Source organism: Siniperca chuatsi, linkage group LG16, assembly GCF_020085105.1.
Source record: "Siniperca chuatsi isolate FFG_IHB_CAS linkage group LG16, ASM2008510v1, whole genome shotgun sequence".
Lineage (NCBI taxonomy): Eukaryota > Metazoa > Chordata > Actinopteri > Centrarchiformes > Sinipercidae > Siniperca > Siniperca chuatsi.
The window spans coordinates 9,426,587-9,453,029 of NC_058057.1; the positions used below are offsets into that span (position 1 = coordinate 9,426,587).

Here is a 26,443-nt window from a genome sequence, read left to right on the forward strand (position 1 = left end):
GTTCCCTTTGTCTGCTTCTGGTAATATCTGCAGTTTTAATAAATATACTTTCATTATTTTTATTTTCAATATTTTCCAGTTTCAATGATGGGCAGAAACATGCAACCCTATTGCCAGACAGAACATTGATGTTGGACAATTCTGCAAAAACTTGGATTACTTTGAACGAGAACACATTTCAATGTCCAGTGCCAACATTTTTAAGGAACTGTTCGACATTTTGGGGAATATACTTATTTGCTTTCTTGCCAATAGTCAGATCAATACCACTTTCATGTCTGTACATTAAATATGAAGCTACTGCAAGTAGCCAGTTTGCTTGGCTTAGCACAAAGACTGGAAGCAGGAGGAAACAGGTAGCCTGGCTCTGTCCAAAGGTAACAAAAAAGAAATCTACCTACCAGGAGTCTTGTCATCACCGTGAGGTTGCCAGGCAACCAGCGAAGACTCCAGGAAGTTACTGTGCGCAACCCATGAATATATTAAAAAGAAGTGGATACTGCGTTCAAAGATGGTGCCCCATTGTGTATGGGAAAAATGTTTTTTTGGGCCAGTGTGGGTTGCATGATGAACACAGAAGTTGCATTACACCGTGCAGCCACTACACCAAAATCGCTTCCAAGCCCAGCTCCGTTCCCGGGGGCTTGGCCCAGCCAAAAAATAGTCACATGTTTCAAGTCTTTGTGCTAAGCTAAGCTAAACGGCTGCTGACTGTATGTTCATACTGTATTTACAGACGTGATCTAACTCTCGGCAAGAAAGCAAATAAGCGTTTCCCTCAAAATGTTGAACTATTCCTTTAAAAGTTTTTTCTCTCTGCAGTATAGGCAAAATTAGGGAGAGATTGTGGTTATGGTTACAAAAAGTTAACATTAACTGCTGGGTTGTGATGGGACACAAACTCCAGTCTTTGCTTTGCTATATAAAGGGTACTCACTTCCTGTATTGGCACTGAACGATGACATTGAATGGAAATTGTGTGCTGTGAATTTTCCTATCGAAATCCTGGGAATACTGGGCTGGTAGAAAAGTTGTTATTTGCCTGTATTTTATCTTCATTAAAAAACTATGTAGGCAAGCTGTAATTACTACAGCTTTTGTTTCAAGGGGCGTATGCGTTTTTCTTTGGAAATTGATAGGTGACCATCAGAGATTCTCCAAGTCATTATTGCCTTCAAAATTACCAAATAATTACAACTTGTTTCTCATGATATCATTTAATATGAGTTATAGATATTCCAGCAAAACAAAAAAGATTTGTTATTCTCACTCATCACCAGCTCAGTTGTGTTGCAGACTGACCCACAGGGGAAAACATCCTGACTGGTCTCTGTTACTAAGTTTTGGAGCTGAGTGCTTCATAAAGTCAAGGTTTCCAAAACATTTTCAAATCAGGACCCATATTAAAAAAATTGTGTTTCGTGCTGCTGGGCCAAGGCTGATGAAAACACATTAAAATTCAGCAGAAAAGAAGCATGACCTATTTAAGGTTGTAAACTACAGTTAAGAATCCAAGCTGTAACTCATAGGTCTGACTATGGCCCCAGCCTCAAAAGAAAGTTCAATATAATTTATTGCATCAACACAAAAAAAGCAAATATCAGCCCTACCTATCTGTCTGTCTATCTGTGCACTGGTCTAGTCAAACAGGCTTGTGTGGCGCATTCGTTTGTGACCCAAACACATGTGAACAACCACAAAAAGCATGCCTACTCCTCCGCAGTATTTACAGGACTCCTCAACAGTCCTCCACACTCTTGATTTATGAAATAATTACAGTATCTGTTTCCTCACTGCACCTCTGTCCACACAGTTTGAAATACAGACTAAACAGAGGGGAAGAGATAGTGGGAGAGAAGACAAAAGTGAAACAGACAAATGTAGGTAGGGAAGGACAGACATGAAAAGACAGAGAGAAAGACAGTATAAAGAGTACGGCTAGAATATCATTAGCGTGTTGGCAATTATGCTTGGCGTATTTGTCACTAATAACCCCTATACTTTGAGGCTCCAACACTCATATTGTACTTTTGCCCAGGCTGGTAAACATTCACTCCTGTGCACTGCCTGTTGTAATTACCTACTCTGCTCAGAGCCCATTATGAAAGGGAAACAAACTGTCACATACACCATTAACTGTTCCTACGACCCCCAGTAACACAGGGGTGTTTCTAATAAACCTATAAATGTTGTTTACATAGCCATAGAGTCAAAGGACATGGACACTGATACTCCCTGACAGTAATGTCTGCTGCTAATCTGTGTATGTCCAACCAAAGGACTTTTTCTTGGCTCGGTGCTAGGAACCTCTGAAACTGGGTTTTCATGGCACCACACAGTCAGGACAGATTTAGCTAAAGAACGTCTGATTCTGAGGCTTTATGGTGTGGCTTTGTGTAATGATTCATTTGTAAAAGATGCAGTGTGTATGTCTATACAGTATATGTATGTGTACTTGTCACACAGGCACTGCTTAGCCTCCTTATTCTATCAAACACAGCTTATACACCTCATTTTGATCAATGTGGCTGAGAATGAATACAGCTGAGCTTCATCACTTAAGTAAGGTACAAGAAAAATGTATTTGTGAATAATATACAGACAGCACCGAACAGCAAGATAGACCGGAACTATTATGCATCCAACATTATTAAGATCCATCTGTCATGGGCTGGAATTATTGTGCATCTAACATGATTTAATATAATGACATACTGTACAGTACAATTCAGATATATTTGGAATGTATTGTGGAATTTACTGCAAAAATGCTTAATTAATTGGGGAGTATATAAATTCTTACTATTTTTCATATATTGCAATTTGTAAATAGTGTTACCCTGTATTTGTAGTATACTTGTGGATAGAAGAAAAACAGTTGATGTACAGTCAAAGCATACTCTTCCATCTCTGGTTTTTGCATTAAGCTAACTCGCTGCATCACGCTGATGTTGTTCATGTAGGTTTACTCACGTGTACTGTGAGTGAATTGAGTGAGTGAGTCATTTTATCATTGGAATAAACACAGTGTAGGAAGGTAGCAAAAAAAAAGCAAAAAAAAAGCACTTCTTTCAATCATGAAACTTTGGAAAATGTGACAACTAACTTCTTGGATTACCTACCTTCATAGACTAAATTTTTAATCTCTGGAGTATTTTTTGTGCTGTTTGAATCATGGTATGGCATAACTTAAAGCTATATTCATTTTTTGTGTTTGTGGCCACTTGGGGGCAGCAGAACAAGTTATAAACACAGCATTGACCATATAAAGTTGTTATAAGAAACATGTTAGCTAATAGTCACTTATCTACACATCCAGCAGATATGGATATGTTTAAAGTTGTGTTTCTCACCCCCTGACAAATTTATGTCCAATACTTCACTCTCTGTTTAGCTAATTTTTGGTGTCCATCAACTCCTAAAGGAAATATCTGGCTGTTTAGCTGCTAAATGCTCCACTATTTTCACTGGCTAGTTGCTAACCTTGTCTGCTTGCTGGTGCTGGGCATATAGCATAAAAGTGGGTTTATCAGATTAGATTAGATCAGACATATTTGCTTAAAGTGGTCATGTCATGCTCATTTTCAGATTTATAATTTTGGGGTTGTACCAGAATAGGTTTACATGGTTTAATTTTCAAAAAACACCATATTTTTTCTCATACTGCACATTGCTACAGCACCTTATTTCACCCTTTTTCTTGAATACGCAATTTTAGCTACCAAGTGAGGCATCTCACTTCTATTCGATCTTTGTTGAGAGTTGCACATGCACAGCAAGGTAGTGTGATCCAAAACAAAGCCGCTTCAGCTGGTAACTATGGCTTCGGTTCAACCGAGTCTGAACCCAAACTAGACTGGAGAAACACGTTTCAGAGTGGTAAGTTTTTAATTTGTAACTAATTTATCTTTCATACGTAATATTTTATCTGAGCATTGTCTCTACATCACAGTAAAAACTTGATGCCCATTGACTGCCTGGAAGGTATCTAATGTTTTTTTTAATTTCATATATAGGTGTACTTGTGGAAACTGTTCAATTCGTGCATTATGACGTGTCACATAGTGACGTAGATACACTATGGAAGTAAAGGCTGGACTACAATCGAGCTGTTTTCAGGCAGTTCAAGAGCAATGCTTTCTGTGGGAGAGGGTAACTCCCTTTGGGGTGGACTTTGGGCTTTTTCATTTTGCAAACCTATTACATGCACAAAAAAGATATATAACACAATTAAGAAAAGGGAAAAAGCCAAAAAGCGTAATATGATCACTTTAAAACCATCAGCATGCTGTGGCTGGAAATGCGGTGGATGAGAACGCAGTTTGCTGGCTGAAAAACAAAAGCAATCAGCTAATAGCTGAAAGACCCTAAAACTACATGTGCAGTTGAACTGCACATGTAGGTTATGTTTGTGTGCATCTTTACAAGCAATATCTTTCATATCAAACACAGTCTTTTGATCCATTGTTTACATAAAAATATTGATTAGTGCAACTTTAAGCTTTGGGAAACCAACTATCCAGGCAAGTCTCATTGATGCATTATTCTAATTGATTCTGAGCCTTACTCCCGTGCACCTGATATGTTTGACTGGTTTATTTTGGGGGTTGTTTGTTTGTTTGTTTGTTTCTGACCTAAAAATTTTTCTTTATTGATCACTGCACAGAAGGTCTCATTTTGTTTGCCCCTCTCCACAGGGAGGTCAAAGGTCAGCATCAGGTACAGATCAGTGCTCCTTGAGCTGGGGAGGAAGAGGATATAAGGAAGGGTTCTGAAAGACTGAAGGACTATCTCACTATTAACTAGCCACTCTGCTTCCACATGTTAAAAATCATCTTCCAAAAACGTTATCTCATCTCCACGCAACTAGACAACAGACAAACAAACAAGCATCACCTTGGTGTGGCGGCGTGATGTCAGCAGGTGTGGCCGGTGCCATCCAGCTGCATCGTCCTCTGCAGGGTGTGAGCAACATCCTCCCTGCCTCATTAACAAATCATAAAATCTTCACACGGGCATGTGTGGTGTGTGGGTTGTGTTTGTTGTGTGGGTGAGATAATGCTCAGATGGTCAGTTCATGTGAAAGATGAAAGACTGAAAGACTTGGCCAGCTGATGGTGAGTACAGTTACACTCACAAACACACCAACAAATGTGTCAAAATGTGTAGTGTTCTGGACTAATTAGAGGGTTTGAGTGAAGGCCTGCCAGTGTCTCAGCTGGTGTGCGGGTAAAATAAAGTTAACAACTCCTAGTTTTCTAAGATATATCAATGATGAATGCACAAATGGGCCAATAAGCAGAGTATTGGCCCATATGTGCATTGAGAGGATTGATGGAGGGATAGATCGGTAAATAATGAAAGGATGGATGGGCAGATTGAAAAAAAGGCACAAAAGCCAAAAGCTCTGTCTTATTCTCTGCTCTTTTCTATAATACTGTACTACTACAGAATGGAGTAGGAATGTTATAATAATATTCCACTCTATAAACATCAGTCCAAACCATATTCCTAGTAAATTCTTCGGCTTTAATATAATTTTTCTGTCTGTATATGTGAACCATTTACTTGCCGCCTTCTCCATCCACAATCTGTTAGAAGCAGTCAACATCTTTGGAGTTTATTTGGAGCCACAATGACACGTGGCAGTTTTGCAGGGATGAAAAATATCCCCCAGCCCTTAATATATGGTGAAACCCTATAGTTCTGAATTCAGAAACTGTATAAAACGCATATACACACACTTACATGTGCGTGTGCGACTAGGCTATAATATGTTTGGACAGAGAAGGATGCCAGGCAGTGCCCGTTAAAGGCTCTAATGTGGCGGTGGTTTCATGGTGGTTGGCACAGATCAGCAGGAAGAGGGCAAATAGAGGGATTTAAAAAATGAGGGAGTGATGGGGGAGAGGGAAAGAGGGGGGAGTCTGGAAGAGGGAGGGAAAGAGCAAGCTAAAGAAAGAGGGCTATAGTTACCGAGGCACACCACAGGCATCAAACAGTGATGGATATATGAATTCTCTTTCTTTCTCTTGCGTTTTCTCTCTTTCTCTCTATGTGTGTCCTCACTTCATCCCTCTCTTTCTCCATCCTTCCTTCTCTCTCCGGGTGAACGGCCCATTCACAGTGTGGTCCTGGGGTGATCAGAGTGGACCCTGCCCTCTCTCGCTCCACTTTCATTTTCTCCCCGTCTTTCATCCTATCTTTTCTTCTTTCTTTTTTTTTTTTTTTGGCCGTGGAGAGGGGTGGGGGTGGGGGGAATCAAAACAGTCATACTTCCCTCTAAACTCATCTTTTATTAATCAGACCTCAGCAGTGTGTTGGGGAGGGGGGGAGTGACGCACGCGGGTGTGTGAGTTTAAAATGTGCCTGGTGAACACACACACAAGTAAAGAGCAAGAACATGCAACTGACCGCTGACAAATGCCTTAGGGTGTTTCATATTTCCTCCGCTGCAAAACAGGCCATCACAAAAAACACCAGCGTGCTCAGTTTGTGCCTGAGTATGTGTCAAAGAGAGAGACAGAGTGAAAGAGAAAGAGAAAAAGAAATTAGCGAGACTGATGACTTGACTGCACCACACGACCTCCTTCTCCATGTCATTCATAAAGCCTCTCTCTTCTTTTTCCTATCTCCCTTACACATTTGCGCACACACACACACACACACACACAGCTTACAAGCGGAGCGGAACGGATATTCTGGGTGGTGTTATTCCAGGTGTGGAGTCGTTGAGGTCTCCATGCTGTGACCCTGTTATCCTGGGAAGAGGGAGAGTATTAGAGGCATGCCGGGAGAGGAAGAGACTCTATATCAAAAACACATTTTGCCCTGAGGCTGTATCACTGCAGCTATATGGCTACAAATAAAGAGATGTGCACATACATATATATATATACACACATGCACAGACGTTTGCGTTTACATGCAGACATGCACATGTGCACAAATGTGAATGCAAATGTGTGTATGTACAAAACCTAGTGCTAAAAGTGGAATTCTGATGAAAGTGAGATCAAAGAAATAAAAAATCACTTCACTTTTACTTCTACTCACAAACTTAAAAACAAAAGCTATCTATCAAAATGTTTTACGACTTAAAAACGCTCTTACATAAGACATTAAGAGAATACCAGAGGTCTCCGAAGCTGGTTAAGAGTAGATTCTAGATGTCTTCAGTATAGAAGTAAGCACACACCGTCTGAGACATGTTTTGGAGTGATTGTAAAAAATATCATTGCTCATGATGAATAAGACATTAGCTGAAGCATTCTGTATAACTCAGAATAGGGGAGTTTTAGTTTACTATTTGCATTTGATAGGATGTTACACCACTTTTTCTTTTTTGTGTATTTTTCAGGGATGCAAACAACAAGAATAAAGCTGGTATTAATGTTGTCTGCAATAACTTTCCATGCATCTACTGTACATTGTCTCCCCATGTCTATGTGGTGGTAAATTCCTCTTATTTTGTTTTCTCTGATTTTCCAAGTCTGTTTTTGTTTCCATTTCAAGCAATTTCTCTTTATTTTATCTGTATGTATGAATCCATATTTATATATTACTAATTATAGATTGTTGGTCATTTCAAATGTTAATTGCTAGTGGAAATATTAAGGATTTCTTGAAAAATAAAATGTACTTTTTAAAAATAAAAAATCTCTTTTTGCATAACAAGGACACTGAGTAAAATGTTTTTTCCAGAATGATCAATCAGGCAGGGTAAATCCTTGTGTCTGATTGGCTACTCCTGCTCTGAGCATACATGTGATTAATCATATGATCACTTGGGAGCTCCTCTTAAAGGTTACTCACAGTAAGAAGAGAGCTGCTTGATAAATTAGTGTAATTGCTCATACATAGCAAACAAGTATTTTACTCCTAAGTCAGCTCTTGAATGCATTTTTAAGTGTAACTCTCAGACATTTGATAAATATGGCCCCTGTTAAAACCTTTACAGTCATCGTGAAACTCAATTACTACTACATTAACAACATAACTACTACTACTACATTAACTTCAGTCATGTTAGGGTGTCTTTGCATTTGTGTATAAATGTGCACACAATGTGTATAACAGTGCTGAGTGTGCCTGTTCAACAGAAACACAGATAACTCATGAAAATAATGAACAGTTACTAACTCACAACCGACCACTGACAAATGGCCTGTGGTGTTTCATGTTGTGCATGCCTGTGTGTGTGTGTGTGTGTGTGTGTGTGTGTGTGTGTGTGTTATTGTGAATCAGTGTGCGTAATGCTTCCTAAAAGCTTTGATGTCCTGAGTCTCATTCAGAGTTTGTTCTTTCTCTCCACAATTAAAATGTGTCATTGCGACCAATTAGATCTACTGAAAGGCTTAAAAATAGTAATTGGCACTGGCGAGAAAACACCAAAACACTGAAGCATTTTTTGTAACAAGGTAATAAAATTTCATATATATATATATATATATATATATATATATATATATATATATATATATATATTTATGCATGTTTTGTGCATGCTTTAACACAGACATTTCTTAAATACAGTAATAAAACAGCATTCCTTAAACTGCGCTAAATGCTAGTTAGCGCTGGGCTGGACGTTGAATGCATGCAGGGAGAAGAGGCAGGCTTACCGGACGCCTTCACCGCCAATTCTCAATTTTAACGACTTCGTTCTTTGATTAAAAAAACGCCTAAACGGTTCCAGTTGAGCCAGAGAAAGAGAAAAGAAATAAAACTCCAACTTCTAAGAGATGAAAATAACCGTTGTTCTCCAGTTTTAAGAGGCACGTGTGCTGGGGTTGGCCTGAGACATCAGTTACGAGCTGCAGATGTTTGTATGGTTTTTTATGATTGTTGTTATTTTCAAATTGCGACGTTTCCGTGATGAGCTTTGCACTCGTTAGTGTGTGTGTGTGTGTGTGTGTGTGTGTGTGTTTGCATGTGTGTGTTTGCGTGTATGCGTGGGCAAATGAGAGAGGAATATCCAAAGAAAAAGTCTGGAGTACTTTGAGCTTAATTAACCATAGTTCTAATCTGTGTGCTTTTTAGCAGCTCATTATGCAGCCTAATCACAGGAAACTATAGTGGTGATTACACACAATGATAGACTACCCACATATGCACACTCAGACACACACACACACCTATGAATTCAAAAATTCCCTGGCAGCGAACAATAGGGAGTAATCAAATCCTCTGCATACACAATTCTTCCTTCTACAGTAATGACCTCATGCACACACACACCATTCAGATCGAATCTTCATGTGGTTTCATGGGTTATGAGAGGAGAAAATGTTTTCACCTCTTCTTCGCTAGATGGAGAAAGCCATAAAAACAGCACCTGCTCGCTTGTTCTCTCTCCCCATCCTGACTGCCCTCCTCTCTCTCTGTCTTTGAAGGGGAGAAAAAAAGAGGCAGTGAGGTAATGAGATGAGTTGTTTTGTTGCTGTGTAACAGCATAAAACACATTACATTTCAGCCCACTCTCATCCAAAAATCATCTTAAAATGATCGGGCAGTTAAGGGTTTGGCACCTTGCTCAAGGATACAGGGCTGGAGTCAAACCTGCCACGGCTTCAACCAGTAGGCCACCCTGCCACCAATCCCCCCACATGTATAAATCATCCAGGAGAAGGCGATGAGGTGATGAAATAAGCAGGTTACCTTGGCAGCAATGAGAGCAGAAAGTATTTTGGACCAGGCAGACACAATGGACCTGTTTTACAGAGTGTTCAATGCCAACAAATTTATAGTTTACTTCCACAAATTATGACTCAGCCTTGTAATTAACAGACCTTAGATCAGCCAGAGAAATAACTGTGTCTCCTGCTGACTGGGTAAATATGACTGGAGCCAATTCTGCAGAGCCGCTGACCTCTGTTGACCTGATTTAAATTCAAAGTCAATTACATTCAGCGAAGCTACATAGCCATTCTACAGATTATCATGAGGGACTCCTTGCATCATTAACCTCCCACTTTTAACTATACAACAGTGGTATCCACATTTTTGAAACCATAGCATCCCTGGATAGTGTAGTTTAGTTTTCAGGCACCTAAAAAAACCTACCCAGTACAGCTGGGTAGTCATTTTGGCCTCCTACCCCACTTTGGCAGCAAGTGCTACTTTCTTTAGTTTGCCAGAAATCCATGAAACGTTGCTTGAATCACCCACAGAAGCACCTTTACCTTTTTATTGAGATACTCATTCCTGTGAACACCCAGAGGCACACACATTTTTTTAAACCAGAATACCAAACTAATCTCTATTGATAATAACACCCAAGCCACCTCTGGCTACCTCTTTACCCTGCCCTGAAAAAAATCACATCTCACCTATCTTAAAAACTCTACAGTCAATCTCCACAATACAGTGTCTTTGAGTACCAGAAAATGTAAAATGTGGAACCTTGATGATGAGCCAACAAATAAGCTTGTCAGTTGGATCCCATGATAAGCCTGCCCTCAGACCCAGATCATTTAATTTCCACTGTGGAGGCAAATGCTTTCTAAAAAGAGAAAAAGATCCAGTTGAAGTCTAGCGTAGTGCTGCAGAGGGTGTTCAATATGCTAGTGTTTCCAGACATTAAACACAGTTCCAGTCATTGTGCAATGTTTTGGTGAATACTATCGCTGCTTCTTAACAGTTAGCTTGAATACAAACGCAGACCACGCCAGTGCAGCAGGTCATTAAATGGACAGTCAGGACCTGTGAAGGTTAGGACTGAATACCAAAACTTAGCTGCATCTCACCAAAGTTTAACTTCCTATTATGATTAACGCATTAACGCTCAAACGCACACAGACCTTTTCTCCTCATACTGGACATGCCATTCAGAAAACCCGTCAAACACACTGTGTCACTAACAACACCATGCCCGCAGTACAGTCTGAAGGCCTGTTCACTGCCTGTGAAGTTAAAGAACCCCAGTCCTCCCTTCTCAACCCATAACTCTCCCTCTCCAAATGGAAAACAGTATTCACAACAGTTAAAAATGACAATAAATACCAGAATCATTACATTTCTTAATTGGTGAGAGGAACAATAATGTTTCATTCTCTTTAACATCTCTCAAACATTTAATGTTTCTCCAAAAATGACAAAACAATGCTCAATGTGGGATTGACTGTATGTGCCTGTTTACTGTCTTTTGAAATAACTGAAATGTTTTCAAACCGTCAGTTTGTGTCTCAGAAAATTTGTCTCTGTAGCTTTACTATGGCTGCTGCATTAAAGATCACATTAGCACACAAGTGTGATTTTAAATGCTTAATGACCAGCATATTTAGGTGAAAATGACTTAAAATCTGATGGAATAAAATATATCACATATGGACTGCATACAGACCAATTGCAATTTCTCCTTTCCTTTACTTCTCACCATTGTTCCAGTTTTGACTTACAGGATATTTTGTAAAACCCATACTTTTGGCATTGAAAAAACTTATTTATGGACAGTGAAAGAATCGTCCTAAATGTATTTTAAGTTTGATCTCGTCAAAATAACGATGTGATAGGCTGTGTAGTGACAGACCTGGCTTAGCTCAGCAAAGCATTTTTGATCTGTGAATAAGAGGATGAATCCAACGCCAGTCCAGCAGTTTCAGGCTGTAACTCAGAGTTGCACAGAGCATGAGTCATCTGTGTCTCTCTTTCTGTCTGTCTGTCTGTGTGTGTGCTTGTGCTTGTGCTTGTGTGTATGAGACAAGCTATTGCCGCCAGAGCAGGAGTTCAACTTGAATAACATCCGAGGCGCACAGAGGCCTGAATAAACGGCGTCACGACCAGAACCGGCTCGTAAAAAAATTCAATAAATGTCATACATCCATCAATTTCTATCAAGCGAGTCAGTAAATACCACGTTTTCAATGGAAGGTTAACTTTATGAAAGAGAGCAGGGGTCACTTCACTTGGATGACGAGTGACTCTGGGCCAGCATAAGCAGGATATGCTCGCAGGGGCCCCGGCCGTTTGCTTTGCAGTGTTGGCACAAATGCAGATAGCATGGAGTTCAAGTTATGACTTTCCCAGTGGAGCCATACAGAGGATCCAGCAGTTCTTGTCTGGGATTCGGCCCCCCCAGGACGGGCAGCAAGGGTGGCGGGGGACCCTGGAGTCTGGAGGGAGGCAGATGGCTGATGGCTGGATGCTGCATTTCTCTCTTTATGTATATATCACTATCTCTGTCTGCTGTTTGACTTTGCCCTCTTCCCAGGTCAGTTGAAGCACTAAACCACCCTGTCCTCAGGAAAGTTCAAAATGACACATTACAAAATCTGTGGAAAGGTATCACTCCTGAAATCTTTTAAAAGCACTATATTATCGCTGTACTGAATGAAGGTCTCTTTCTCTCTCTCTCTCTCATACACACTCACACACACACACACACACACACACACAAACACACAGAGCGAGAGAACCCACGCACCTTCCCCGCTGCTCATGCCACTTCCGCCATAAAAGCCCTGGCAGTGATCCACGTGCCCATTAGCACGCGCTAAAAAAACTGTTAACAATGTATTACCCAGACTCCCCTGCTCCAGCACTTCCACCCTACCCGCATCCCTTCAAAGCTCACAGGTAATTATGTCAAAGGTTTTTAATAAACAGCCTATTCAGAGCGCAGTGGGTTACGTCTTCAGGGTGACAACATTTATTTTTAAAACGACACTTGAATAAATGGGCCGGGCTCGGCTGAATTACGCCCGAAGCCACTAGCACTAGGCACCTGCAGGTGATCGAATAATTTAGACTAATTCGCTAGCAAATGCCAGTCACCGTTTATAATTGTGTCGCGAGAACAACCTATAGCTTGACAAAATGTAGGCTAGTATATTATCATTGGACTCAATAAATATTATTACGCCTATTATTCAACTCGAATGCTATCTGTGAATAAGTAAATTCGTTTTAATTAATTTAATTAAATTCGTTAATTGTCCATACTTAATTGTTCAGTATCCCTCAAAATGGTGGTTTAAAACTACGTAGTAATAAATCAAAGCAACAGCACGAGCCAATTACAGTGGAGTAGCAGCACACGCTCAGTTTCATGAATGGAGGGGGAGCCTGCCGTGGTGATTTACACTTGTTTAACAAAAACAGCCTAGCTTAAATTTTCCATACACGGATAAAGACTGCAGGCTAATGCTTAGCTTACTTCACGCGCGTTCAACGTTTTTCAAATAGTTTATCCAGTCAAGTTCAGGCGCTGACAAATTGAGACACTGAACAGAACTGACGCAGCAGGACTATAGAAGGTCTTACTCACACAGCCTGAAAGAAATAAATACACATAGAAAGAAAGAAATAAAACACATTTAAGGCTCAATATTTGTTTTTCCAGTTACTGATACAAAGGATGTATTGAGCTGCCAGACTGGTAAATCCTTGTAGAATACAACATAAAGGGTCGGCGACAGAGAGCTTCCCACTATTTTTAGAGCCAGTGCATCTACAGAGGAAGACTGCAAATCGTCGCCTGGCAACAAAGAAATAAAATTAGCCCATATATTTTTAGAGGCCCAGATAAACTTATTCAACAATGCCATTACCTCAAAACGCTTTTCGGTCATCTTGGCCTACAGGACATACTTTGTTTCTAGACCACCGATAGGGTGTCGACAATTGCTTTATGTGCAGTGATACCTCTGGTGAACAATACAAGTGTTAGAAGTTTTAGTGAGTCAGTGGTATTTTATTTCTCACTATGTTCTGCAGCGATATTCCTAGACGGTTGTGCTGTTACTTTATAATACGTCTGAAATTATTATAATATTATAAAGTATTATAGAATCGTACACCAACGGCAGATGGCACAGTAGTCTCTAGGATGCAATGATCAGTGCACCTGCTAACGAAAAAAATAAAGAATTAAAAACAAAAATAATTATTTACAAAAACAATATGATTTTACTATAAAACCCCATGTGCATATAAAGCTGCACTAGACATCGTTGCAACGAAAATATTTTTCTGTGAGGACTGATTGAAGCCAACGGTTTCTTATTATTATAATGAAACAGTTATGCGACCCAGAGTCCAGGTAGCCTACTCTGGTGAACGAACCATTTAATCAAACTGTTAAAGGCACGAGAGCTTCATGTTTATGAAATATAATATAATTATTGTATCTCATCAAATATCAGTAATAGCATACATTGTGAAATAGGCCTGTAGTCCTAAGTAGAACTATTATTATTATTATTTTTGTTGTTGTTTTTGTTGTTATCATTATTATTATTATTATTATTTCCAAGATGGTAGCATTTATTATATAATACTTCTTGTGGGCTTTTGTCTGTTTTGTTTTGTTTTTTTCCCCATGATAAAAATTGGAACATGAAGAATATTCTTAATTTTATTTAACGACGGTCAATAAATTGCCAGTTTTGAAATTTTAATAGCCTATTCAGTAGGCCTGTAACACCAGTTATGTATTCTGCTTGAACCTTTCTAAAAATAAATGCAAGCTATTTAGCTAAAACAGGCCTATTATTTAAATAATGTTATGTCTTTGGTATATAGGCTGATTGTAAAACAGAATTAGCTCAAATTTAATTAAGATACATCATTAATGTGGTTTTATTACTAAATCTGTCTTTTGATTATCTATGTTTTGGATTGTCTGTACAGGCTATACACGTGTGAGAGCAAACATTTTAGTTGTAAAAGTTTAGAGGCTATTTATGCAAATGCAACGATAAGTCGTACGGTTGTTAGGCGTATGTTGAATCGAAACTAAACTCTATTTCAAACAGAGCATAGCCTATTTAATTCTCACGGAGTTATTAAGAAATGTGACATTTTTCAATGCCCACGGGAAGTGAAACACAAGGCTTTTGATCTGATAACCCACATGGATATGGGCATGGATTGACGTCCAATCATTTACATGATGATTACGATAACAACGTGTTGTTTATTTAACCACCAAGCCACAAGAGGCCTTGAGCTTTGCAGTGATTTTAGCGGTGGAAATATCACTGAAGCAAATAGGAAACGTAAAAAATAATTCAATCCTGATGCCACTAATGGCATTTCACATAATCAAATGCAATTATCCCGTCAAGACTTTGTTGATAAGTAGCTAAAAAGGGGTTGCTAAGTAACAAATTAGCAGGTTACTTAAGGCATCGGTTGGCCCAATAATATGCGAAATGGTCCATATTAAACTGTTTTGCGATTAGTTGTGTGCTCATTGGAATGTGTATATTGGTTCTTAACAGGGACATCGAGAAATCCACTGTCAGTTTGAGAAACCCACATGCGCGCGCGCACACACACACACACACACACGGCCTCACTGCCTTGTTTATTTATAGCCAGGTTCTCCCCCTCCGTATGTTATAGTCTCCACACCAACACGCATTCCCCGCGTGACCACATGCTCATTTACGCAGCCTTGAAAGTGTGAAAGATTATTTCCAAACGTGCATGGCCAACTCATCTCTCGACTCACTTCAGCTGCTTGTATATGAAATCACTTATATGATCCTGTAACATCCTGTATCATAACGTAATCATGACTATGGCCTAGTCTATTTACTTTATTTATTGACTCAAGCTGGAATATGTTATTACTTACATTTTCAAACCAAAATACAACAAGCACTGTAAGCCTATAATGATAATGAATTATCATTAAATTGACATCTTTAAAAATAAATCTATAGATGTAGGCCTATTTATACTAATATTTATATATAGACTAAGCCATTATTAGTTAGGTTATATTTAAACATTGCATTAGCCTACAAGTGGTTGTGATAAACAACTATAGGTTATGCTGTGACTACAGTTTTATTTTAGTGCATTTACAGCTTCTCAGGCTATGGTACTTTATCAGTATAGAACATTTGTGTTGTTGCAGTAAAACAAGGACTGGTATTTGTTTGGCATTGAAGTCCTACACGTATGTCAAGCTGCATAATATTGTTAATTAATTTTATTAAATATAGCTTGTTATGTTGTCATGATGCAGAGCTTTTGTTGTTGTTTCTGCTGTTTGAAACAGTCTGAATGCTTAATGAAATGGGAGACAACGTTTTGAGAACCGATAGGACTCTCACACACATTCAGACCTAGTTCTGAATTCAGATTTTTTTTTAAAGATGTCCTTTGAAGGGCACAAAAAGAAAAAAATATTAATTTTGAACATATATTTTCTTTCTATGTGTACCAGTGATCATAGGGTACCGGCAGCCTAACCAAATAGGCCTATATAGTAATGATTATCACATGCACAAACACTTTTTCAGACATTTTCTATGAGGAACACGTATGCTGTAAGAAATGCTTATTTCCACAAGTGGCCACCGTGCAAGAGGTTCTAATGGCCAGATATGCAAAGCATGTCGGGACGGTGTGTGAAAATGCGCGCAATGCCCCAGAGAGACGCTCCTTGCGCTCCTTCTTCTGAAGACATGATTCAATCACCAGCTTTCTTTTTACCACATAAGGCGGCACGAGCGGCCCCCACAGCGGGCGGGACCAGGGAAAGGTTCCGGGGGCTGTGATTACTCGTGATTGGTTGCTCTGTGTTGTGATTGACATGTCCCCTTCTCCGGCTCTCCTCTAAGCTCCGGTTGTTGACACTCTCCAAAAGTCCGCACGGCTCTCACGGATAACGGAGACGTGATCACAGCTCGTCCCGGCTCCCTCTGTTTCCTCTGCTGTCCGGCTCGAGGACGGACAAACCGTCGCACCGAAAGCATTGGACTGTCATCGTGGATTCCCTTTTTTTGGGACCGTCTGTGTTTTGAACTTCTCTTGCTCCGTGCAAGCTCGTGACGCCGTCTCCTTCCTCTGTCCAGAGACCGAGAGAAATGGCAGAGAAGCGGCGGTCCCCGTGCGCGCTGAGTGTCAAGGCGCATGCATTCTCGGTAGAGGCGTTGATCGGAGCCGAAAAGAGACGCAGGAAGGCCGGAGAGGATGTCGTGTCCCCCGGCTACGAGGACGGAACTGATGCCTCTGATCTAACCGGGAGCCCGGGACCGCGAGCCGACAGAGCGTGCACCAGCGACCGGGGCAGCGAGGCAGAATGTGCAAGTGACGGATCCCGTGAGTAAATAGTACTAGTAAATAAAGCCTACAACAAAATAATAATAACAACAACATAGTAAAATAAATAACAATTACTGCATAAAATAGGCTTTTGAAATGGCAACATTACCAAATTAGTAGTAGCATATGATACGATTCAAGGCTATAATAAAGGTGAGAATCTTACAAATATTTACTTTTTGTAGGCTGTAATTGTTTTCAGAGGTTTTTACTGGTATGCAGCAAATTATTGGATCTATCAACCATAGGTCAAACGCATTTAATGCCCTATTAGGCTACTAGCTATTTTAAAGATGCAGATTATAAAGCAAAACAATGATAGGCTTTGTTCAGAGCCACACAGTGGAAATGTGATATCATATCATGGTCCTGGTCTAGTAAATATGAGCGGTGTGAGTGTGACTAATGTGAGACGCTTTATGAGTTGTGTAGCAATCATAAACACGCCAATTAGCAGCGTATAAAGGCAGGGAAGCTGCCATGGAAAGGATGCTAAGAGGTCTGCAGAAAGCATAAACCGACTGGCCCTGACAAATTACGATTTCTATCTGCTACAAGTTTAAAATGCACTTGGCTGACGATTTGTCTTTGTGTTAGTTCGGCTTGTTAGGCCCATATCTAATGTCCATAAATTCCCACCACCTGGCGAGGCCTGTGTTGAATAGCAAAAATAACAACAGCGGTGAGACACATAAACACTACTATTAGGGTGTCCTCTAAACATATCCTTAATATTGAAACAGATTTAAACTCAAGTACCACATAATAAAAATCATTATACAGTTCCTAATTGGAGTTCAGTAATGAGTGTATAAACTTGCCATTTTCTTCTGTATCATAATATACTACGGTGTAGATTCATTCAGTAATGAGTGTAATGAGTAAAGAGTGACCTTAGTTTAAAGAGACATATATAACCATAATATTCATACAAATTCCGAGCTTTCAGTGTACCAGTATCATTTACCTCCTTGAAATGATAGATATAAAAATAACTTCCAGTGTGTAGTAAAAGTTGTGACCTCTTCGTGGGCTGCTGCAAGTTTTTTTTTTTTCATCATTACAATAGTCACTACACTGGGACAACTGCAATAATGTACTTAATAATAAGTCATATTCATATAGGCTATTTGTAAAATGCAAAACGTGCCTTATACAGTTACAGCCTGGTGATTATATCTAGTCATGTAATGGGGAGTTCGTCCTGCTGTAATGTGTGAGTGCTGTTAAAATGTACTGTATTCAGAATTTAGTCTTTTCTATGAGTCACAAGACAAAATGTCTAGAGGAGTAACAGCTTGTAAGTGAATAATACTTGGCTTGGATGGGTGTGTTACTATTAAAACGTGTTAATATCGCCGCTTTCCGGTGCAGCAGAGAGCGAGGACGCGCTGCTGGAGAGCCCGCAGCCCGCAGCTCTGTGCACGGCGCCGGTAACCGGCACCGGAGAGGAGACCCGCGTGGACCTGCAGGGATCAGACCTGTGGAAACGGTTCCACGAGATTGGCACGGAAATGATCATTACCAAGGCTGGACGGTAAGACAGAGTTCATATGGGAATCGATAGACTAATGCTCCACGGGTGGGGGTTGGGGGGAATGACGTGCTCACAGTTTGCTGAAGAAAGGATTGTAGCCTACTTTATACAACAATCTATGTTGGGTAAAAGGAAGATATGTCTACATAGAAACATGCTTAAAATATTATATATAAAAGATTAAATAACGAGATAAGAGTCATGATAACGATAAATCAGCTACAAAAACAAGGTTTTGAACTAGATAATTAGCTATAGAAGTAATGCAGAATTGATAGCTAATAAAATAATCCCTAACCAAGCCTAAATAGCCTTTTCTGTTGTGTTATTATTTTTATTAAGATATTATCATTATTATTATTATTATTATTATTATTATTATTATTATTATTATTATCATTATTATTATTAAGTAATAATGACTGTGTGTTGTAAATTCATGTAGCCTGTAGTTGAGCTGAAATCTCCAATTTATTCGGTTTTCCTGTCAGGCGGATGTTCCCCGCTATGCGCGTCAAGATTACGGGCTTGGACCCTCATCAGCAGTATTACATTGCCATGGATATAATCCCCGTGGACAACAAACGATATAGGTAAGACACACACGCACACTCACACTCCGCAATAGCCTACGTGCCAATGGCAGGCTGAAAGAGGCTATGAAACCTTGTGATCCCTGTATTCGAATTTAAAATGACATTTGACAAAAGTAAAAAAATAAATATTCGTGATAGGAATACCGAAGCTGTACGATTATATCAGTGGTCTATACCTCACGGGAAACGGGAATATTACAGTCATTTTCGTTAGCATGTAGTCTTAATTTAGACTCCATACACACTGTTCCTGGGACAACACAAGATTCTTCAATTGTGCAGCCCCAGTTCTGTCTCCACAAATGGCACTTGGCACCGGTGTTTTGTCATGGCGGTTTTGCCGTCCCTTTTGGAAAGGCCTTTTGGATGCCTAACCTCTCCACCCTGGAAGGTCAAACCAACAAATGTCGTTATAATCTAGAAGAAAACAGCGTGTTATTGCAACGGCGTCAATGCAGCCAAGTCTTTCCACGCTACACTGTAGGTCTATCATTTCAAACTTTCAGAACCCGTTTATATGTGAACAAATTTTTGGCGGCGTGGTAGAGTGATGAGTGACATCCTAGAGGACATGTTATTCATATATTAACATATAGTTATGCATATAGTACAGTGAAATGTTGGGCACATGCACACACAGTTAAGAGCTGCAGGCGACAGTGCGCCGTGGAGGAAGGAGAGTCTGGAGGTTTTTAACCAAACGCTTAACAGCAGGTGATGAACACACCTTCAGCCAGATGAGGAACTAATTAGTTGTTGTGTTTCTCGCTGAAGGCCATTAGACCTATAGCCTACGATATGCATTTACGTCGTTTTAAGATATGACATATTTAATTGTATATATTTAAAATAGTAAAAAAAAAATAGCTTTAGGCCTGCTTTAAAATAAAAGCGGACATTTGACTTGGCAGGCGCTTTGTTTAACATCTTCATATAAAATCACACAAGAAAAATGTGTTTGATCCGTTGTAGTTGATTAAAAAACATCTTTAATACATACAACAATACAATACTTTGCTTTAGGATGTAAGTAGCTCCAATGTGCTAAGGTAATCTGCAGTCATTTGAAAGCAGGCCAATCAGATTACAATTCTGAGTTGAATGCTAATTACAATTTTGATGGAATTATTTTCGATTCCCGTGAATGATATTCACTTGTGATTATTCCTGACGTTCTGGCCATTTCACGCCGTTGTGTAGACCTATGTGAAATGGGGTGCATTGCAGGACGAAAAAAATGATAACTCAGGACATCGTGTTTATTTGTTTGTATGTGAATTGTGAAGGTACGTGTACCACAGCTCCAAGTGGATGGTAGCGGGGAATGCGGACTCCCCAGTGCCGCCCAGAGTGTACATCCACCCGGACTCCCCAGCCTCAGGAGAGACGTGGATGCGTCAGGTGGTCAGCTTCGACAAACTTAAACTGACCAACAACGAACTGGATGACCAGGGACATGTAAGTGCCACAACAAAGACTGTCTGTAAAAATATTTCTATTCCTCATTGTGGCCTCTTTAACGGTATTTTATCTCCGTTATAGCCAATAGGACTACTTGATTTTAGATTTTTTTTCTAAATTAAATTGTTGTCAACCTTATTAGAAAGTCAAATTTTACAAGACAATCAAAAAGCCTGCAACTGAGTTGTTCTGCTGCATTTTGTGATAATTACAAATACAACTACAATATAAAAAAAACACAATTCTGATATTGTTGCCTCTGATATGACATATTGCAGATATTTGTGTGTGTTTCTTTGTGTGTGCAGGTGCATTTATGCATATCTGTGTTCACATGTGTACATGTTCATTATAACATGCCATTTCTGTTATGTAATTTAAGCCTGAAAGAATAATGTTTCCCTCCCTGTTCAGATCATTCTGCACTCCATGCACAAGTACCAGCCGCGGGTCCATGTAATCCGTAAGGAGTGTGGAGAGGAGTTATCCCCAGTGAGAGCCATCCCTGCCGGGGAAGGCACCCGCACCTTCTCCTTCCCTGAGACTGTGTTCACCACCGTCACAGCATATCAGAATCAACAGGTACAGCTGACCTCCATATAACCACATTTCCTCTTAAAACTAACACCACTGGATGAACCAAACATGCTGAAATAGCCAATGTGGCCAAGAAACTCACTGTAACGAAAGAGTTTCCCCTCAGGGGTCAATAAAGTATTTCTGATTCTGATGTTTCCAGCATACAAGTGCGACACTGACTGCCCTGTTGCCACCAGATATTATTGTTTGTTTTGTAGTTTTGTACTGTTTGTAGTCACTAGCTAGCGATGACTGATAAAGGTTTAAAACAAATTTTTGCAGGTCACGCTGGAGCATGATATCTTCAGCTATGAGTTTCAGTCAGAACAGGATTATAAGATGTAAACAAAAGTAAAATAACAAACAATTTTAATTTCTGTATCATAAGAATTTTATGTTTAGCACCTCGGTCTGGTCTGCATTTTAAAGGCAGATTCCTCTTTGAGTGTGAGTGCATGTGTGTGTGTTTTGCAAAAACAGAGAGAGAGAAAGAGAGTGAGAGAAAGGTACTGCGGTTTTCCCAGAGTGTTTAACCAGTTCTACCAAGGAAACGTTTATTGGACTGATAATTAAGAAATGACGGTGCTACTCATGAAGTTGTTTTTTTAAGTACTTGTACATTTCTATATTGCTTTAGTGTCCCATATTTACTGGATTTTGCCCACCAAATTTCAAAGCCAGTGTCTTCAATGAAGGAAAGCTACTGGTTTTTCTGGATTTTTGCACTGGACCAGTCAATGTGAGCTTTGAAGTACGATGTTAGCTGGGGTTGGCTGGCCCACAGCGCATGATGGCTGAAGTTAGAACATGGTGGCGATGCCTATAAAAGTCCCTTTGGATGTGGGTCACAGAGCTGGTCCTTAAACACCACCCACTGCCTGGGCAGCCCCATGGCAGCCCCGCAGACATTAACGAACATGCGCACACACGCACACATACACAAATTCCCATATATTTGCAAGGAGACACACAAGTACATACATTCCCACATATATTCAGCACATACAAGCAGCATAATTGGCAGCTAACTATGCACATGAATATATTTATTTATAGATTTGACTGAAAGATTACAGAGAAAGAAAATTATTTTGGCTGGAAAAAATCTTCCATTATACAGTATATGTTATCATGGACTTCATAATAACTCAATTTTTGGAAATAATTAGAGTCTTATTTTACTTTTCAGATTACAAGGCTGAAAATTGACAGAAACCCATTTGCCAAAGGTTTCAGAGACTCTGGCAGAAACCGGTGAGTTCATTTCAACCACAGAGATTTTCACATTATCTAGTGCATTAGGGGTAATGTGGGATGCATGACTGCATTATATTCTGGCTTGGTTGTGGTTTTTGTAATGGCTATTTCAGTCCGATTTTATGGGGAGCAAAGCTATGTATTTATTTATTTTTTTCTAATGGAAAATGTGCAACAGCCTCTCATTAAATCTGTCCTAAATGGCAGAAAAGAAATTGACTAAACTGAACAAACGTGGCATATATTAATATGATTTCACCAAATTAATCAGTGATGCATTTTAATTTAAATGTGCTAATTTTAAAGGCACATTAATTCCCCCAATTGTATAGTTACGGGCACATGCTTTGAGAGGGAAAAATCTAACCTTGGCTGCAAACCTAAATGGAGCGTCAGATTCCAGCCAGCCTCTGGAACATAAACATCAACAGCAAAATAATAAAAGTCAAGAGTGTCCTGAAAAAAATCTGTATAAACACATTTCTAAACATATATAAACACAGCATTAAAACAACATAGCAGTAAAATGCCAACAGCCTCCAAACAGCCACTCCCCTGAGGCCTCACAGAAATCATTAGACAGGAGGGGAGAGAAAGGGGGAGAACAAGAGAAAGAGGAGGTGAAGGAACGTGTGAGACAGAAAATTTGAGAGGGAGGAAGGTAGAGAACGGCAAACTGGATAACCCTGGCAGCTGACCCTATAAAAGTTAAACTCAGGAAGGCCGAAAAAAAACCTCCCCTTAAATATTACAGGAAGCGTTAAGCAGTTTGCTAAATAAACTTCTGCTCTGATAGGCTGCTTTGGAGCACACAGAACCGCTCCGGGCAGCTTGTCTAAATTATCACCGTGGCTACAACCCCGCGGGGGGGAGGACTTTTATCCTCACGCTAACGAGGGGTAACAGAGCACTCGCATTACCCCGCCACAGCAACCCTCTGCCCCACCTAGAGGAGGAGGGAGACGCAGATTGGGGGGAAGGGGAGTCCCACCTCATAAATCCTTGCTGCGGCTTCCTGCTCCTGCGTCCTGATTCGCCCGTAAAAGCCGTGTGAAAGCAATTACCTCTGAGCACCCGGCTGGCAGCAGCCAATCACAACTTGGCGTTTATGCCCCTCATTACCTGCGGTCTCCATGGAGACAGCAAGAGAGGCCCCACGGTCGACTAAGATGGCCGCCAGGTGGTTGGCGTAATGTACAACCCAGTGAGGCATGCTGGGAGAGAGCAGCTGCAACTGCACAAATGACTAAAGACAGAGCAAGACAAGGACGTTCTGCACTGAGTGATTTTGTGAGGATTTATCAGTGATGCTGATGTATGTGTGTTAATGTGTACATTTCTGTGCGTTTTACAGGATGGGTCTGGAGGCTTTGGTTGAATCTTATGCATTCTGGCGTCCATCTCTACGAACACTCACATTTGAGGACATCCCTGGCATGGCCAAGCAAGGTAGAGTTAACTAACAGAAGTTTTCTGGATACTGAGAATAAGTCAAGTCATCCAACCTAAATGACAAAGTCAGTCATTTGTCTTTGATGATCTGATGCCCCTATTTACAGGATGACATCATTTGTCAGTGCCTTCCAAAATGTATATAACCATTACAAAATGATTTATATTACTGTTTTCTGATCTGCCACCACTAGGGTTAAGGTATGGTTAGGTTTAGGCACAAAAGTACTTGGTAAAGGTTAGGAAAACATCGTGGTCATGGTTACAAGAAACCAACGATGACTGTTGGTAGTTAGTGTTATGCAAAAGGCAGTCTCCCCTGTCAAAGTCACAGTCTTTTATGAACGTAACTGATAGCGTAAACACCAAATTTTATTATGGCATTGACAAAAAAACAGTATTTAACATGGATCAATCATGTCAGGGCCAATACACGATTTGCCTAATAAAGTTAATACCAATCCAGTTTATCAGATTGCCAGTTGTTTTAGGCATTTGAACCAACAACCAATGCTATAATTTAAGTAACTTTAGGTTTAATTTTTCTGTTTTTCTGGCTCTCTTTCTGTAGGTATCCCTGGAGCTCATGGAGGGGTTGGAGCATCACCTCACCTGCTCTCCACATCCCCATGCTCCTCACCTTTCCAGGTTTGCCCTCTCAGCCCACCTGACTACACCTGCAGCCGACCCACACACCCTCTCCATCGTTATAGCAACCCCCCAGAGCCGTTCCCCCCTCCCAGAGGTCCATCGGCATATGAAAGCGAAGGATTCTGTTCCCTGCCTCTCCCTGCTTCTCAGCTTGGCTATCTATCCAACCCCACCCCTCAGGGTTACACTGGGCTTCGCCTTCACACACCGCCCTACAGCCTGTACGGTTACACATTCCCTCCCTCACCACGCCTCGCTGCCAGCCCTGATAAAATGGCCGCCGCTGTCACTGCCAATCATCAGAGTCCCTTCCTTGGCTCCTCTCCCAGTGGGACTCTAACGGACAGTCTGGGTGTGCTCAGTGGAGGACAGCAGGGCTTCTTGTTTGACTCTCGGACTTTAGGACTGGCAGGAAGCCAACCGGGAGGTGGGTCCTCACAGGTCACTGCCCACATGGGCTGAATTTGACTCCGGACATCTGGGGTTGTCATGAACACAAACTGACGCCCTGGAATGGGAGAAACTTCCTGCGGCTTTGGATAAGGAGTCCAAACGATGAAACCCAGTGACTGTACTGGAACTGTATATGGATTGGGCAGAAACTGGGCTGGCCCAGGCACTCAAAGCAAGCACTTCAACCCCTGGCAGGAGGCCCTGAAGCAGTAACTATTATACTCACACAGCATTCTACATTGCCTCCTTGATCTTTCCTACTTTGGATGGAGTTACTGAACACCACTTTTAAACTTGTTTTTATGGGATATATTGACTAAATTCATTTTGTCAATTAAATTGTTTGTCATTACATGCCTGGTGGTGTTCTCGATCAAGTCTTTGGAATAACAAGCATATAGCTAATGTCCATCTAGTAATATGCACTACAGGCAGGGCCTTTTCACCACTCAGACTTTTTTTTTAAACTTTTACACACAACACCAGGAGCCTGTCACATATTTACATGATGACATCATGGCCATGATGAGGGTCATGGGAGATATCCCAGTGACAGCTATGGACTGACAAGGTTAAAGCTGTGGGAGAATGATGGATGACGGACTGATCTACATATTCTACGTCTGATTTGACACACATTTACTTGATGCAGCTGTTTGGACATCAGGCTGAAGTACATCTGTCCTTGTGTGACACAGACGTAACTGCACATGATGACTTTGTATATAGCGAGGGAAGGCAGGAGGGAGGAGAGATGTGTATATAAAGGGCTGTGTGACCCTTCGCACTTAAAAACCCCAATGCACCTGCTTCTGCTCTTTAGGGTTAGGTACGCAACAGCCAACCCTGAACTTGACCGAAAAGCTTTTCTTTGCAAACACGCGCTATATCAGCACGCCCTTTGGCCAAGGACATTAACATGTTCTGTGACCTTTTTGAGCCAAATAAAATATATCTATTCATGTCACAATGTTAATATGTAATCAATATCTTACTAATTTAACTGATTTTGTATTGTTTATTAAGGTAATTGTGAGCGTACATTTGTCTGAGGGTTTTCTTTCCACATTTTCTTAAACTAAAACAATTACAATGCTTACAATATAATATTTCCTTGTGAAAACAAAGAATGGAGGACTGTATGCTTATGTATTCTCACTGTATGCTAGTGGTATTGTGTATGCGTGTATGTCTGTGTGTGATAAAGCAGTCAAGTCAGCAGACTTTGGATGCCAGACAAATGAAAAATACCAAAGGACACAGGGAGAAAGAACAATTCTCAGGCGCACACACACACACACACGCACGCACGCACAAGCAAATAACACATCATCTTTATTGTGTAATGGCTATGCAAACTAATACCTACAACTCTGCTGAATTGACTAGTCACATG

At 40.4% G+C, this 26,443-nt stretch overlaps 1 protein-coding gene and 1 long non-coding RNA gene across 4 annotated transcripts; one reads left to right on the forward strand and one right to left on the reverse strand.

Moving 5' to 3' along the window:
• Positions 1-6,477: 6,477 nt before the first annotated feature.
• Positions 6,478-9,355, reverse strand: LOC122863396. Its single transcript, XR_006375001.1, has 3 exons — positions 9,299-9,355; positions 6,681-6,761; positions 6,478-6,499 (listed from the first exon to the last, which is right to left on the reverse strand). It is a non-coding gene; the product is annotated as an uncharacterized LOC122863396 (long non-coding RNA).
• A 3,108-nt stretch (positions 9,356-12,463) lies between these two features.
• Positions 12,464-26,088, forward strand: tbx18 (T-box transcription factor 18). Of its 3 annotated transcripts, none has more exons than XM_044169869.1 (9): positions 12,464-12,576; positions 16,812-17,058; positions 18,436-18,598; positions 19,090-19,191; positions 20,481-20,652; positions 21,070-21,237; positions 22,424-22,488; positions 23,846-23,940; positions 24,515-26,088. In XM_044169869.1, exons 2-9 carry the CDS (start codon positions 16,824-16,826, stop codon positions 25,054-25,056), a joined length of 1,542 nt encoding a protein of 513 aa, XP_044025804.1. In that variant the 5' UTR covers positions 12,464-12,576; positions 16,812-16,823; the 3' UTR covers positions 25,057-26,088. The 3 variants fall into 3 exon arrangements, with proteins under 3 accessions (XP_044025804.1, XP_044025805.1, XP_044025803.1); XM_044169870.1 differs by having other exon boundaries at positions 12,496-12,576; positions 16,578-17,058; positions 18,439-18,598; XM_044169868.1 differs by having other exon boundaries at positions 12,503-12,576; positions 16,578-17,058.
• The last annotated feature ends 355 nt before the right edge of the window (positions 26,089-26,443 follow it).

What these genes read in the sequence shown, in the direction of transcription:
- tbx18 (XM_044169869.1), top strand. Translation starts at nt 16,824, where the DNA reads ATGGCAGAGAAGCGGCGGTCCCCGTGCGCGCTGAGTGTCAAGGCGCAT. An exon ending in CAGCATATCAGAATCAACAG is followed by an intron (nt 21,238 to 22,423) that starts GTACAGCTGACC and finishes TTTACTTTTCAG; the next exon opens with ATTACAAGGCTGAAAATTGA. An exon ending in CCCTGGCATGGCCAAGCAAG is followed by an intron (nt 23,941 to 24,514) that starts GTAGAGTTAACT and finishes CTCTTTCTGTAG; the next exon opens with GTATCCCTGGAGCTCATGGA.